This window comes from Budorcas taxicolor, chromosome 18, assembly GCF_023091745.1.
Source record: "Budorcas taxicolor isolate Tak-1 chromosome 18, Takin1.1, whole genome shotgun sequence".
Classification (NCBI taxonomy): domain Eukaryota; kingdom Metazoa; phylum Chordata; class Mammalia; order Artiodactyla; family Bovidae; genus Budorcas; species Budorcas taxicolor.
The window spans coordinates 3,259,015-3,271,857 of record NC_068927.1 but is presented as its reverse complement, the minus strand read 5'-3'; the positions used below and the strand labels follow the sequence as shown (position 1 = coordinate 3,271,857).

The following is a 12,843-nucleotide window of genomic DNA, read 5'->3' as shown; positions in this document are numbered from 1 at the left end:
GCTCTGGGGCTCAGAGGCCCGCAGTCACTCTGTGTCCCTGGGGAAGGAAAGCTGGTCTTGCCACTGGGCAGCTGACGCCTCTGAGAACTCCTCGTTAGCACCCTCCTAGCTGCTCTGTGCCGTGGCACAGGTTGTGCACCGCACAGCTGCAATACCAGACACGACAGGAGGAACTTGCTCTGGTGTCCAGTCCCAGCCTAGCTGCCCAATGGGTGGCCACTGCAGCTACAACCCTGTCCCTTTGAGGCTTAGCAGCTCAGTCCGCTTGGGGGAATCACAAGTGCTTCATGCAAATGGAACCCTCACTGATGAACCTGGCTCCTGGTGGGGCGCAGCCTGCTGATGGTCAGAGCCTGGAAGGCACCTCTGAAAAAACACCAGGACCAGGGGCAGCGGGAACTCTTCCCATAGTTGGGATGCCATCTGGAGCAGCCCCATAGCCCTACTCAGCCTGTTCCCTTCCTGACAAAGATACACAACCTATAAACACCTTGGAGTGTGGCTGTGGCCGCTTCTTTCCTGGGCCCAGTGGCCCAAAGGGTCGCTGCCTAGCTGATCAGCCCACAGTCGTCAAGAGAGCCCTTCACCAGGGCCTCCAGGCTTCAGAGTCCAGAAGCAGATCCTTCCCGGACCACACGATCTGCCTCCAGCGAGGCCAAAATGAGGGAGAAGAAGAGTCTTTGCGGGACTCTCTGCTGGGGTGAACTATTAGTACACCTCACCTGGGCCTCAGGCAACACTGGTTCAGCAAAGCTCACAAGGAGCTGGGCTGGGTTCGCTCTCAGGGGCCAGTCTGCGGGCAGCATTCCGGGCTCCCCTGGGAAAGCGGAAGGGACATCCCTGGCGTAGTATTGCTGGGGCCTGGGTGTCCTGGCACCCGGGAGCAGCTCCCCCTCCTGAGGAGGCTGAGGGACGCACTGGCCCCAGGGGGCGGCCAGATGCTGCACCACCCATGCAGACGGAAGAGGGGGAGACGTGCAGGCCAGAGGCGATGGCGAAGCGCGCCGTCGGAGGCCGGCACCCACAGTCTGTGTTTCTCTCCCAGCACTCTTTGCATTAGACGCAGAGGGGCTGAGATTAGGGGTTGCCAGGGAGATGCCAGCGACGGCGGCAAATCCCGGGTGCTGTGCACAGATGTGGCCAGGCGGGCGGGGGTTGGGGGGCTGGGCATCCCCTTGCTCCCGCGCCCCGAAGGCAGCAAGTCCTGTCCCTCCTGTGACTCAGGCCCCTGAGGGCAGGCCCTTCCCCGCCTGGGGTCTTGGGGGCAGGGAGGGCTGTGTCGGGGGTGTGGGGGCTCCTCCGACATGGAGGCTGGGAATGAGGCTCGCCCCCGCCCCCGGTCGCCCCCTGCCGCTCCAGGGTGCGGCCGCTGCTCAGCCCTTCGTGTCCCCTGTATGTTTACGACCCTCAGGCCGTGAGTGGCTGGGGGACACCCGGCCAGCAGCACGGGGCTGGCATTCCAGAACCCAAGGCCAGCCCTCTGTTCTGCCACCATGCACCTGTCACCCTGCTTCTGGCTGGTGAGTGTCACCAGCTTCTGCTTCGGAGGCTCCCTCTTGCCTCACAGAGGAGACAATGGCCCAGAAGCCTGAACCGGTGGCCAGGGTCCCCGAGCCCTCAGTCCACAGCGGGGTGCGAGGGGTAAGGAGCAGAGGCTCCTCCAGCTGGTTCCTGCTCGTGGGCCTTCTGGGCAGCCCGCCGCTGTCTTCCTGCCACCACCCTGCGCAGGGCTGCCTCTTCAGGGCGGAGGTATCTCTAAGCCTAAGCCGGCAAGCGGCCCCCCACCCCCAGCTGGCCCTGAGGCCCCCTCCTCAGCCGCTCTTCCCTGCTTTCTTCCAGGGCAGCTCTTGGGTCCCTGCAAGGAGAGCCTGGGAACCCAAGGCCGTGAAGGTTGGGCAGACCCCCATGGATCCATTTAGCCCAGTGCATTACTGATGGAGACATCGAGAGCCCCGAGAAGCCATGGGGCTGGCCTGAGGCCACACAGCAAACTCTCGGCAGAATGGACCAGACCCTAGTCCAGGCCCGCGAGCCACTTATCAGCCAGAGGCCCCAGGCGTGCTGACGCTGATCACGGGAGACCAGGGGCGAGCCTCCTTTTCCCAGCTTTCACCTGCAGACCTGCCTTACCCTGGCTTGGGGAGGGCTCCACCTGATCTGAGCCTTCCTTCCTTTTCACAGAGTGCTCCCCATGCGAGGAGATGTAGCGGACGGAGCTCCTAGGAGGCACCGGCCTTCATCAGCGCGGGGGCTGCGGCCCTGCCCAGAGGGCACAGGCAAGCAGCCTTTCCTGCCTCCTCCTCACCTTCCCTCCTAAGTGGCTGCCAGGGCGACCCCAACACCCATCAAGGACTGGCGGCCAGCAGAGGCCAGGCCAGCGAAACACAGGACGGGCCCTGGGCCTTTCTGAGTCCCAGCAGCCAGAGGCGCTCTGGGCAAGGGAATAAAACCCACACCTAACCCTCTGGCTGCCCCTGCCCTGGGGCACCCCGAGCACCGAGTGCCGCCTCCTGAGGGTCACCCAGCGGCGTCATGAGCAGCTGGGGCAGCACCCGGCCCTCCCCACCGCTGTCTGGGGAGCGGGGCATGATGCGCAGGAGCTGCGCCTTGGCCTGGGGCTCCGGCCCCTCGAGTGGCCTGGGGCAGGCAGAAAACCCATCGGGGTCCACACGTCCAGCCCCTGGACAGACCAGGTCAGGTGGGGGGGTGGTGCCCCAGGCCCTGCAGGACAGAGGGCACAGGGCCATCTCAAGGCTGCCTGTGTCCACTGCAGGGCAAAGGCCTGAGTCCTCTTGTGGCAGCGAGGAGCCCGGCCTGCCGAGGGGCTTGCACAGCCTGGGAGGGAATTCTAGACGCATAGGGCATCTGGTGTAAGCTGGGTGCGCTCCATTCAGCGTAAATCTTCTTGGTGGCTCTGCTTGTTTCCATGGCGACCTGACAAGTGAAATTTTCCATCTCGGATGCCAAATGCCTGTGGATGAGGCAAAGCCTCCAAGGGTTACCAAATATAGACATGACCCAACAGGCTCTGGGGGCCGGGCCAGCAGTGGGTTCAGGGTGGGAGTCTGGATGCCCCGGAGGCTGGCGTGCAGGGCCTCTCCGGGCAGCCAGCCTGGGACCTGTCCTGCCTGTGGACAGGTCGAGAGCAGGGTGGCCGTGGTGCACCCTTGGTTCCCACACCAATTGGCGACGGGGACGGTCCGAGGCGACCCGGGGCACGCCGTGGCCCAGGGCTGTCTCTCTGCTGCACGTGAGGGGAGGGCTGTCTGAGCCTGGGAGGGACCCCCTGTGGCTCTCCCACTACGTGCCCCAGGCGACACAGTCTCCGAAACGGACACAAATTCCTCCCCCTGCACTTTCTGTTTGGGTCACTCCAGCACGCGTTCAAACTTTTTAATAAACTCAACCCAACCACCTACCACCTTGAGAACAGGGCCAGGTCTCCCAGCCAGGGGCTCTGATGTGGGAACGGGAGGCCTACAGGCAAGCGGCCGAGAGGCGAACAGTGTCCGCAGTGAGGGGAGGTGTGAGGCGGAGGTCGGGGGGCCCAGGTCACCCCTCTCATGCCCCGACACGCCAGGCTGTGTCCCCGAGCTGGGCACTCACTCGGCCTGCAGCAGCTCAGGGTTGGGCACGCACTGCAGCCGGTGCGACAGCAGCTGGAAAGCGCTGCTCTGCGGCAGCAGCATGAGCAGGCCGTACAGGGCCTTGATCAGGTACGGGTTGCTCTTCACGTCCAGCAGCTGCAGGCGCAGGTCTGCGGGAAGGCAGAGGCAGGGGTCAGGGAGGGCGGAGGGCGGGGGTCGGGGAGGGCGGGGGTGGGGGCCAGGGAGGGCGGAGGGCAGGGGCCGGGGAGGGCGGAGGGCAGGGGCCGGGGAGGGCGGAGGGCAGGGGCCGGGGAGGGCGGTGGCAGGGGCCGGGGAGGGCGGAGGGCAGGGGTCGGGGAGGGCGAAGGGCAGGGGTCGGGGAAGGCGGGGGTGGGGGCCAGGGAGGGCAGAGGGCAGGGGCCAGGGAGGGCGGAGGGCAGGGGTCGGGGAAGGCGGGGGTGGGGGCCAGGGAGGGCGGAGGGCAGGGGCCAGGGAGGGCGGAGGGCAGGGGCCAGGGAGGGCGGAGGGCAGGGGCCAGGGAGGGTGGTGGCAGGGGCCAGGACGGTTCTGACGGCACAGCAGCCCGGCCAGGAGGGTCAGCGCGGTGGCTGGGCTCCTCGCAGCCTGCCCCCTCCAGCGGCGTCTGAGCCGTTCCCGTGATCACGCGAGATCAGCCTCCCCTGCTGTCCAACCTTCCCGACAGTCACCTCAGCCTGGCAACCCCAGCCAGCCGCAGGGCCTGGCACATACCCACCGATCCCTGGAACTGAGGGGCCCCGGCTGGAGCGTGACAGACCCCTGGGCCCGCTCCACACCTGTAAACAGGGTGAGCCAGAGAGAGGCTGGGCTGAGGCAGCTTTAAGGGAGGGCAGGGTGGGAAGTGCTTTGGTGTGTGACTGAACACACCGAGCCCAGCAGCATCTGGTGGGCACTTTTGGACATCCGCCTCAGATGCCAGCCCTGCCTATGCTGTGCCTGACGGGAGGGACACACCCGGGCCCTGCCCAGCACAGTCCCAACTAGACGGAGCCATGCGGCTCTCCCGAGCCCTTCCAAGGAATCACTCGTTTCTTTGTGTCTAAGGTCCCATCTCGAGGATCCTCGGTGGAGGACAAGCCACACAGCACTGGCGAGACCACATCACCCGGGAGCTCTGCACGGGCCTCAGGGCCGGGCTGCGGCAGGAGGCGGAGGTCTCAAGCAGCAGCCCTTCCCCTCACCCCAGGCCCAGCGGCGCTGGTTCCAAACCCCGTCCCTGCTCTGACCCTGGGTGAGCTGGGCTGGGGGCCAAGCCAGTCACCGCAGGGCTCGAGGCCACCGAGGGTGTGAACGGGGCTAGGCAGGGCCAGCTGGGGACCACTCTGTTGTGGTCTCTGCACGAAAGCCCTGGGCCTGGAGAGATGTTTGCGGCTTCTCTAGGGTTGGGCTGGACCTGCCGTCAGGGGAGCACAAGCTAGGCTGCTCCGGGAGACCTCTGGGGAAGTGAAATGTCAGTCCAGGGACCGTCTTGGGTACGCTCTGATGCCCTCCGCTAGGAACAGGGTCTCCCTCCTCCTGCTCATGTGCCTGTCATCATGACGGTGGCTGTGTGGAGAAGCTGCCTTCTCTTTGGATGAGGGGGCAGCCCCCGGCCCCTGGGTCGCCTTTGGGCTCCAGGGCTTGGCCTGGGTAGGTCAGGGGTGTTGCCCAAGCAAGGGGCCTGGGGGCTGGGCTCAGGAGGAAGCTGGCTGTCAGCAGGGCTGCCGCCTGGCTTCACTTCCACGCTGTAAGCACACAGGCTGCATTCCGAGCTGCCTGCTCTGGGGCGCAGGCACTGGATGAGGCGGAGCCCGGCCAGCTGCCCCTCCCGCACACTTAGCTCAGGTGTTACACTCAGCGCCTGCCGTCAGCTCCTGGCAACGCCAGCTCTGCTCTGCAGGGATGAGGGGCTGGCTCCTAGGCGCCTGGGAGGGCACCCCCAGTGGCCGCCCTGCCTGCCCCAGGTGGGTTTTGCCAGCGCACAGGCAGGCTCTGATGCCCTGTTCTAGCCAGCAGCCTGAGCCCCGTCCTCCCATTCTCACATTCCTGATGTTCCAGAAGCGTCCCTGGGTGCCCACCTGCCCCCCTTCCCTCCCCAGGGGCAGAGAGCCGCTCTCTGAATCTGGCTCCGCAGCCTCCCTGCAGGACGGCGCACGCTCACATGTGAAGATGGGGCACTCGATCAGCTGCACCAGCTTGTCCACCTCCGTGAGGAAATCCACAGTGACCTCCAGGTCCCCGCTGGGAGGGCGGTCAAGGAAGCCTCACTGCTGGCCAGGGCAGCCCACCTGCCTGAGGGGCTGGGGTGGGGGCGCTGGGGGCAGCCTGCTTTCTGAGGGGCTGGGCTGGGGGCGCGGGGGCCCTGGGGCAGCCCGCTGAGGAGCTGGGCTGGGGGCACTGGGGGCAGCCTGCTCTCTGGGGGGCTGGGCTGGGGGCACGGAGGCGCTGGCCCAGGGCTGGCCTGGCTGCAAAGAGCGTGCGGCCCCTGCCCCAGGCCCTGGCTCCAGGGCTCAGGCTGTGTTTCCGCTTGAGCAGCATCGGGACACAAAGCCCGGCGCAGCGGCCTGTTCCCTCTGCCTTTCTGCCCCTCTAGACCGAGCCGGCAGGGCGGCCCCGTGCTCCGTCTGCTCCTCTTCTCTGCGCCCGCCAGGCCCTAAGGGCTCTTATCTCGGGCCTGCAGCCCAGGGGGTGCTGGGGCAGTCAGGGCCCCATTCCTGCCTGAGTGATGGAGGGCAGACAGAGGTGTGACGGCGTGCGGGCGCCTGAGGGAGCCGGGCAAGGCCACGGCGGACTCTCAGCGGAGGCGCCTCAGGGCCCCTCTTTCCTTACCCTAGCTCTCCACCCCTTAGAGGAGAAGGCCAATTCTGCCTCCTACGTAGCTGTCTGACCCAGGTCACACAGAGAAAGCTGGTTTGCTTCACAGTGTTCCAAACAAAACCTGATGGTGGATGCCTTCCTCTGAGACAGGCCCTGATGGGCACTGGGGCCGTCCCTCGTCCCGAGGCCCCGCGGCTGCTCCGCCTCTGCCGGCACGTCCTCTGCGGGGCTCGGCAGCCCCCAAAGGCCCCTGGGCTCAACTCCTCCTGCTGTCCAACCGCCCCGTCCTTGCGCCAGCACTGGGCTGAGGACACCCTACCTCTCTCCTGGGGCACCCTCACCTAAGCACGCACCCTCCCCGACCTCCGGTTCGCGAGATGACCGCGGTTCCTCAGCTGCGTCCCCCACTGGGCCTCACGGGCCCTGAAGCCACAGGCCTGGAGGGGAGCCTGGGGGGGCGTCCGCTGGGACCGGCCCCCACCGGCCCCCTGAGGCTGGACGGTAGGATGGTGAGCGAAGGATACAACTTCTGGATGAGGTCGTAGGCGTGCCGGTAGTTCTGGGTGAGGAAGCAGAGGGACACCGTGGTGACGGGGTTGTGGCACCAGGAGCGGTACAGGCAGCAGAACAGGTTCCGGCTCTCCTGCGGGGTGAAGGGGTGTGTGCGCTGTCAACAGAGCCCGCCCGGGCCCCGCCCCCAGCCACCCCCCCCCCCCCCCCTCCCCGCCACGGGCACCTTGCGGGCACTAGGGGCCGGCCTGGCCCCCCGGGCTGTGTTTGGCAGCCCAGCCGGAAGGAGCCATCACAAAGGAAACGCTGACAGCTCCTCCTCAGACCCTGTCATTACTCTCGGGTGCACAGAGTCACGTGCTGTGGCTGCGAGGGCCTGCCGGCAGCGAGCCTGGCCTGGCAGATAAGGGCAGTCACCCTCCCAGCCTTCCACGGCAGGGCCTGGGGGGCCACGAGGGCCCTGGGTGCGGGCGGGGAGGAAGCCTGCTCAGGGTCCTGCCTCCTCTCCTGGGCAGCGCCTTCCTGTCATCCTCAAAGCCACTTCTTCCTTCCTCTGCAGCCCACCTTGCACTTGAGACCACGCCTGGAGCTGAGCCCACCCTAGGGAGCGCCCCTGCCCTAAGGAACATCCTACAGGAGGGAGGCAGGGGTGTGGCCTGGCTCATTCCCAGAGGTCGGGCCCCAGTGCCCCCAGGCACAGGACTGGATGTCCTGGAGACCCCAGAGATGGGCCAGTGCAGGGTCTGAGTTGGGAGGATAATGAGCACAGCCCAGATGGAAGCCCCAGAGCCGCCACCCTGTCCTGTATGACAGCCAACCCCAGGGACCCTCTGCAGCTCAGTCCGAGCGAGGCCTTTGACCCACTTCCCCCAGAGCGGTTTGGCAGAATGGAGAGCGCCTCCCTGCTCTCTCTGACCAGCCCTGGTGGGCCCGCACTCAAAACTCCTGGGCCAGACAGCACTGTGACACCCTGGCTGACACAGACGTGTCCCTCTGCGGGAGAGGGGGGCCCAGGCCAAGGAGGAGGGTCAGGGGAGTGGTGACGTCCAACCCCGGTAGGGTTGTATCCACAGGCCCGACCCTGACCAGCTGGCACAGCCCAGTAAGCACGATTCAACCGGGCCTGCAAGGGGGGTTCAGAACTGAGCCGCGCTGTGTGCATAGGGGCAGTGCCAGGTGGGGGTGGGGTGTCAGGGAGGGCACACGGACTCTGGAGCAGGGTCCCCAGCCTTCTGTGGGCAGAGCCCTGCCCGGCGGGCAGCTCCGAGGAAACCCACGCCCCTGGCTAGCTCTTACATACAGCCCACCCAAAGGGACCCGTATTTGACACTGGACTGGGAGGCCTCGGGTCGCATCCTTGTCTCCTCCCCGCCAATCTCTGGGGACTGAGGGGCGGGCTGGCACGGCCACGCCCGTGTGCACGTGAATGACGCTGGCTGGAGCCTGCGGGTGAGGAGTACCGGGGTCTTCAGGTCCTTTAGCTGGTTTCGCAGCTGGAAGAGCTCAGTGGAGGTCAGCAGGATGGTGTTGAGGGTGTGGACCATGGTCGAGGCAAATGTGAGGTCCTCCTCCCGGAGCAGGATGTCTGCCATCGAGTGGAAGATGCTCTCCGCGTGCAACAGGAGGCAGAGCTGCCTGTGGGGGGTGGCGAGGGGAAGATGCTCTGTGTGTGCAACAGGAGGCGGAGCTGCCTGTGCGGGGTGGCGAGGGGAAGATGCTCTGTGTGTGCAACAGGAGGCGGAGCTGCCTGTGGGGGGTGGCGAGGGGAAGATGCTCTGTGTGTGCAACAGGAGGCGGAGCCTTCTGGACCTGTGGCAGGACGCCCAGCTCCTGGGCCTCTGGGGTGCCCAAGGGGGCCCCTCACAGTGGAGCTGGGTCCATGGCTCCCGGGCACTCCAGAGTCCCACAGGCTGTGTTTATCCCTCCACCCCAGGCCAGAATGTGAAATCTCAAGAAAGACAGCTTGGGGAATAAGGCTCAGGCTTTCTGAGAAGGAGTCTCCATTTTATAAAAGGGAAAACTGGGAACCCAGAGAACAGAGGAAGAAAGCAGTTTCCCCCGGGTCTCTGGACCAAGGTGATGTCAACAGTGACAGCAGGTCTCAAGGACAGGGCTCGGGGGGGCCTATCGACCTCCCTGGTTTGCCAGCTGCCCACAGAAGCCTGGCCTTGCGGGGACAAGCAGGCCTTTCTGTCGGGAGTCTAGGAATCTCAAGGCCTCTGGAAGCGAGAAGCGCAAACCCAGGAGTCGGCAAACGCTGGTAAGAAGGGTGGGGTGCGGCCCCTGAGCCCTGCCTGTTGGGGGCCGGTGCCAGCATGGCGCCCCCTTTCCTGTCTCTCATCCGGGGTCATTGTCTGTTTGCTTGACTCCTGGTCTCAGGCGCTTTTTGCCTGAACAGGGGTCTGAGGCCTCAAAGGAGCTGAACAAAGCGTGTCCGGCTTGGAGCCAATGAGCCTCTAGCATCTCCGCCTCTGGCCACTGAGCATACAGTAAACTCAGCACTGTCAGGGTCTGGCTTCCTGCTTCCTTCCGAATGCCAGCCACGCCCTGGGGCCAGACTGGAGAAGATTCTTCTCCACCCCTGGCTCCAGAAAAGTCCCAGAGCATTTGGTAACAGAGAGGCCAAACCACGGAGTGCAAAGAGCAGGCAGGCTGTCTCCAGCCTAGGCCCAGCTGGAACCAGCAGGCCGGGGCCAGAAACCACCAAAGAGATGGAAACAAAGCTGTTGGGGGGACGGGCCGGAGGGTGGGATGGGGAGGGCTCCGCCATCGTGGGGGCGGGTGGGGCGGCTGGAGGATGGGCCACAGCCTCAAGCCTAGTGCTCCTGATTCCTGACCAGCTGTGTGACCCAGTGTATCTGTGGGACAATTTCTCCACCTTCTAATTGGGGGTGACGTCTCCCTGCACTGTGGGGGCGACTCGGAGGGCAGCTGCCCAGACTCCTGACAGCCTGTGTGGCGCGTGGTGTGTGGCGGACAGGACCCCTGGTTGGGTCCCGCCTTGGTACCACGGGTGGCCCTTCGGCAGAGCACAGACAGCACTTTTATCCTCTCGCGGCCCTCCCAGCCCGAGACGGGCCCCTCTCCAGGGCCGTGGGAGAGAAGTGGGCAGGAGGGCAGGCCGGGAGGAAGGAATGCTTTCTGACAAATGGTCACAAGTGACTGTTTGCCCGCAGCTGCCGCCGTCTCCATGACGGAGGCCGACAGCTGAGGCTGCTGCCAGGCAGCGCTTCCCGGGGACCACAGGCCCGGGGGGGCCTGCGGCAGCCGGAGGCCAGCCAGGGCAGGTGTAGAGGGACCGGCAAGGGGGTGGTGAGGAGCAGAGGTGGGCACCACGGCCTCCCGGCGTCCCTAAGAAGCTGCGAGTGCAAGGAGGCCTCAGAAGGTCAGGACAGCAGAGCGTTGAGCCCGTCCGAGTCACCACCACGCCCTCCTTGCAGCTTTCAGTCGCCTTCGGCTCCCTTTCTGGCTGGCACCCTCGGTGGCCGGGCCTGGCCCTGTGGATGTCTTCAAAGCTGTCTCTAGATGAGCGGATCCCACATGCGCCTCTCGAGCCCTGGTGGCCTCTGGATGGGCACCGCTCACCTGGTGGCTGCCCTGCCTGCTTGACCAACAGGCCCTTCAGGCTCGGCGGGGCCACAGCACACCCCTTGGTTTCCCCCTTGACTCAGACCCCCAGCCCTCAGGGGACATCACTGCCCATGCAGCTGCTGCAGCCCAAACCACAGAGTCCTCTGTGACCCTCAGGGGCCCTCTCACCAGGGCTCTGCCTTCAGTGCACGCCTGCCTCCTGGCCCGTCTCAGCCATCCTGCCCGGGGACACCAGTCAGCCCTCTCTTGCCTGCTCAATTCCAAGCCACCTTCTAATCAGACTCCCTGCTTTTTTTTTCGCTCTTCGTGCCCCAACTGGGGTGCTTCTTAAAGAGTGCTAAATTATGGACTTCCCTGGTGCCGCAGTGAGTAAGAATCTGCCTGCCGATGCAGGGGACATAGGTTCAATCCCCAGTCTGGGAAGATTCCACATACCGAAGAACAGCTAAGCCAGTGCGCCGCAACTACCAAAGCCAGCACGCTCTAGCGCCCTCAAGACACAAGTAATGAGCCCCTGGGTGGCAACTTCTGAAGTCTGTGCACCAAGAGTCTGCTCCACAATAAGAGAAGCCATCGCTACGAGAAGCCTGCACACTGCAACTAGAGAGTAGCCCTGTTCTCTGCAACCAGAGAAGGCCTGCGAGCAGCAACGAAGACCCAGCGTGGCCGAAAACAAGGGGCCACTTCTCACTCCACCTGAGTTTGTGGCGTGACCTGCACAGGCGGCCCAGCCTCCCTGGCCCAGTCCCAGGCTCCCCCCGTGGGATCTGCTGAGACCTCACGGAGCCTGCACCCCACGCACGCAGAGGGGCCCGGCCACACCCGCAGGGGAGGAGGGGCAGCTTCAGACCCAGGGACTGAGCTCCCTTCCCCACTCTGCCTCCTAGGAGCCCGTGGTGAGCAGGCCCGGCAGATGGCGGCCTCACGGGGCTGCTGCGTCATCACTTCTCCACAGAGCCCCAGCCCGCTTGTGCTACCTGCCGGGCCCTCAAGCACAGCATCAATAATGGAACACAGCCTGCGAGCATTAAACATTTGCCCATATTTTTTAATACCCACATTAACGTGCTATTCGCGATGAGACAATAGCTTGGAAAATACTCGGGGACAAGGCAGAGAGGTGGGGTGGGAGGGAGCCTGGGAGGGGTCTGGGAGGCCACAACCTGGAGGCCCCTTAGGCCCGAGGAGAGCAGGGGTCCGCCCGCACTTGCCCCGGGGCGGCTCGCAGCGCATACTCTGCCCCCTGTCCTCCAGCCGCCCGCTGCAGCATGGACCGCTGTCCCGTGCTTCCAGGTCCGAGTTCCCGTGGGGGACCCTGTGTCACTCATAGGAGCTCTCAGGGGAGCAGTCTACCTTCCGTCGGCTCTGAAACCCCGGGACACAAGAGGGACTGCCACTTTTCCTAACGCACAGAGAGGGGCGGCCTCAAAAGGCCAAGCCGGGCGCTGGGCTGGGAAGGCTCAGGACCAGAGCCTGCCCACAGGGGCCACACCACACTTGCTGGGCTGGTGTGAGCCTCCTCACTGTCCCCCAACCACAATCACTGGCCAAGCACCCGCCAGACTCTGCCCCTGAACGGCCCCAGCGCGGTGGGAGGTGCTGCCCTTGGTCCAGCCTGGTGCCCACCTACAGCCCCTGCTTCAGGTGACCACGGGTCGGGGTGGGCAGGAGGAAGACCTCAACTGGCCTGGCAGGGGCTGGAGAGGGCAGGTCGTGCTCCGAGGCTCTGTGGGTCCTTGCTCTGTCCTGGTGTGGGAAGGTCCCATGTGCCGCTTCTTTTCCAGGAACCGGGACCAAGGTGGGCAAGGCCAAGTCCCGGTGTGGGGGCCAAGACCCCTCCCTGCCGGGCCGTGTGCAGAAAATGTGAGAAGAGGCCCTGCTCTACCAGGGCTCATCCTGCAGGCCTGGGGGTGCTGCACGGGGCAGGGTGCCTGGGGGAGGCCGTCTTGGTAGTGGGGGTGCTGAGGGAGGGAACCCAGTCCTTTTGGGATAGAGCGGGCCGGGGGGCAGGCATGGGCTGGCACAGAGGAGGGGGGCATGGATGGTGGAGACAGCTGGGGGCCAGGCCCGCGTGGAGCAGCAGGGGCCCAGAGTGGCTTTTGAGGGACAGGGGCCCAAGCATGGGTACTCTTCCTGGGGGGAGCATCCTGCTGCCTGCCGCGCCATGCTCTGGGAAATCTGAAGTCAGCCATCTGGCTTTGGGAGAAGACGGGAGACTTCTTCCCATGACCCCACTCCCCTGCACCCTCCCAAAACAGGACCGGCGAAGTCACACTCCCCCACCCATGCTGTCGGCCAAGGCTTCCCGGGTTCCCTTCCG

General features: G+C 65.3%; 1 protein-coding gene across 2 annotated transcripts in view; it reads right to left on the bottom strand.

Moving 5' to 3' along the window:
• VAC14 (VAC14 component of PIKFYVE complex) overlaps window positions 1-12,843 on the bottom strand; it is a 78,657-nt gene that overhangs the window by 1,059 nt on the left and 64,755 nt on the right. Inside the window, exons 15-18 of one of the 2 annotated variants that reach the window (XM_052655526.1) lie at window positions 8,393-8,567; window positions 6,947-7,065; window positions 5,767-5,846; window positions 3,607-3,757 (exon numbers count right to left, since the gene is read on the bottom strand). In XM_052655526.1, the coding sequence (XP_052511486.1) occupies window positions 3,607-3,757; window positions 5,767-5,846; window positions 6,947-7,065; window positions 8,393-8,567 (525 nt within the window). The remainder of the gene's footprint in view (window positions 1-3,606; window positions 3,758-5,766; window positions 5,847-6,946; window positions 7,066-8,392; window positions 8,568-12,843) is intronic. The other variant, XM_052655527.1, reaches the window with a different exon arrangement.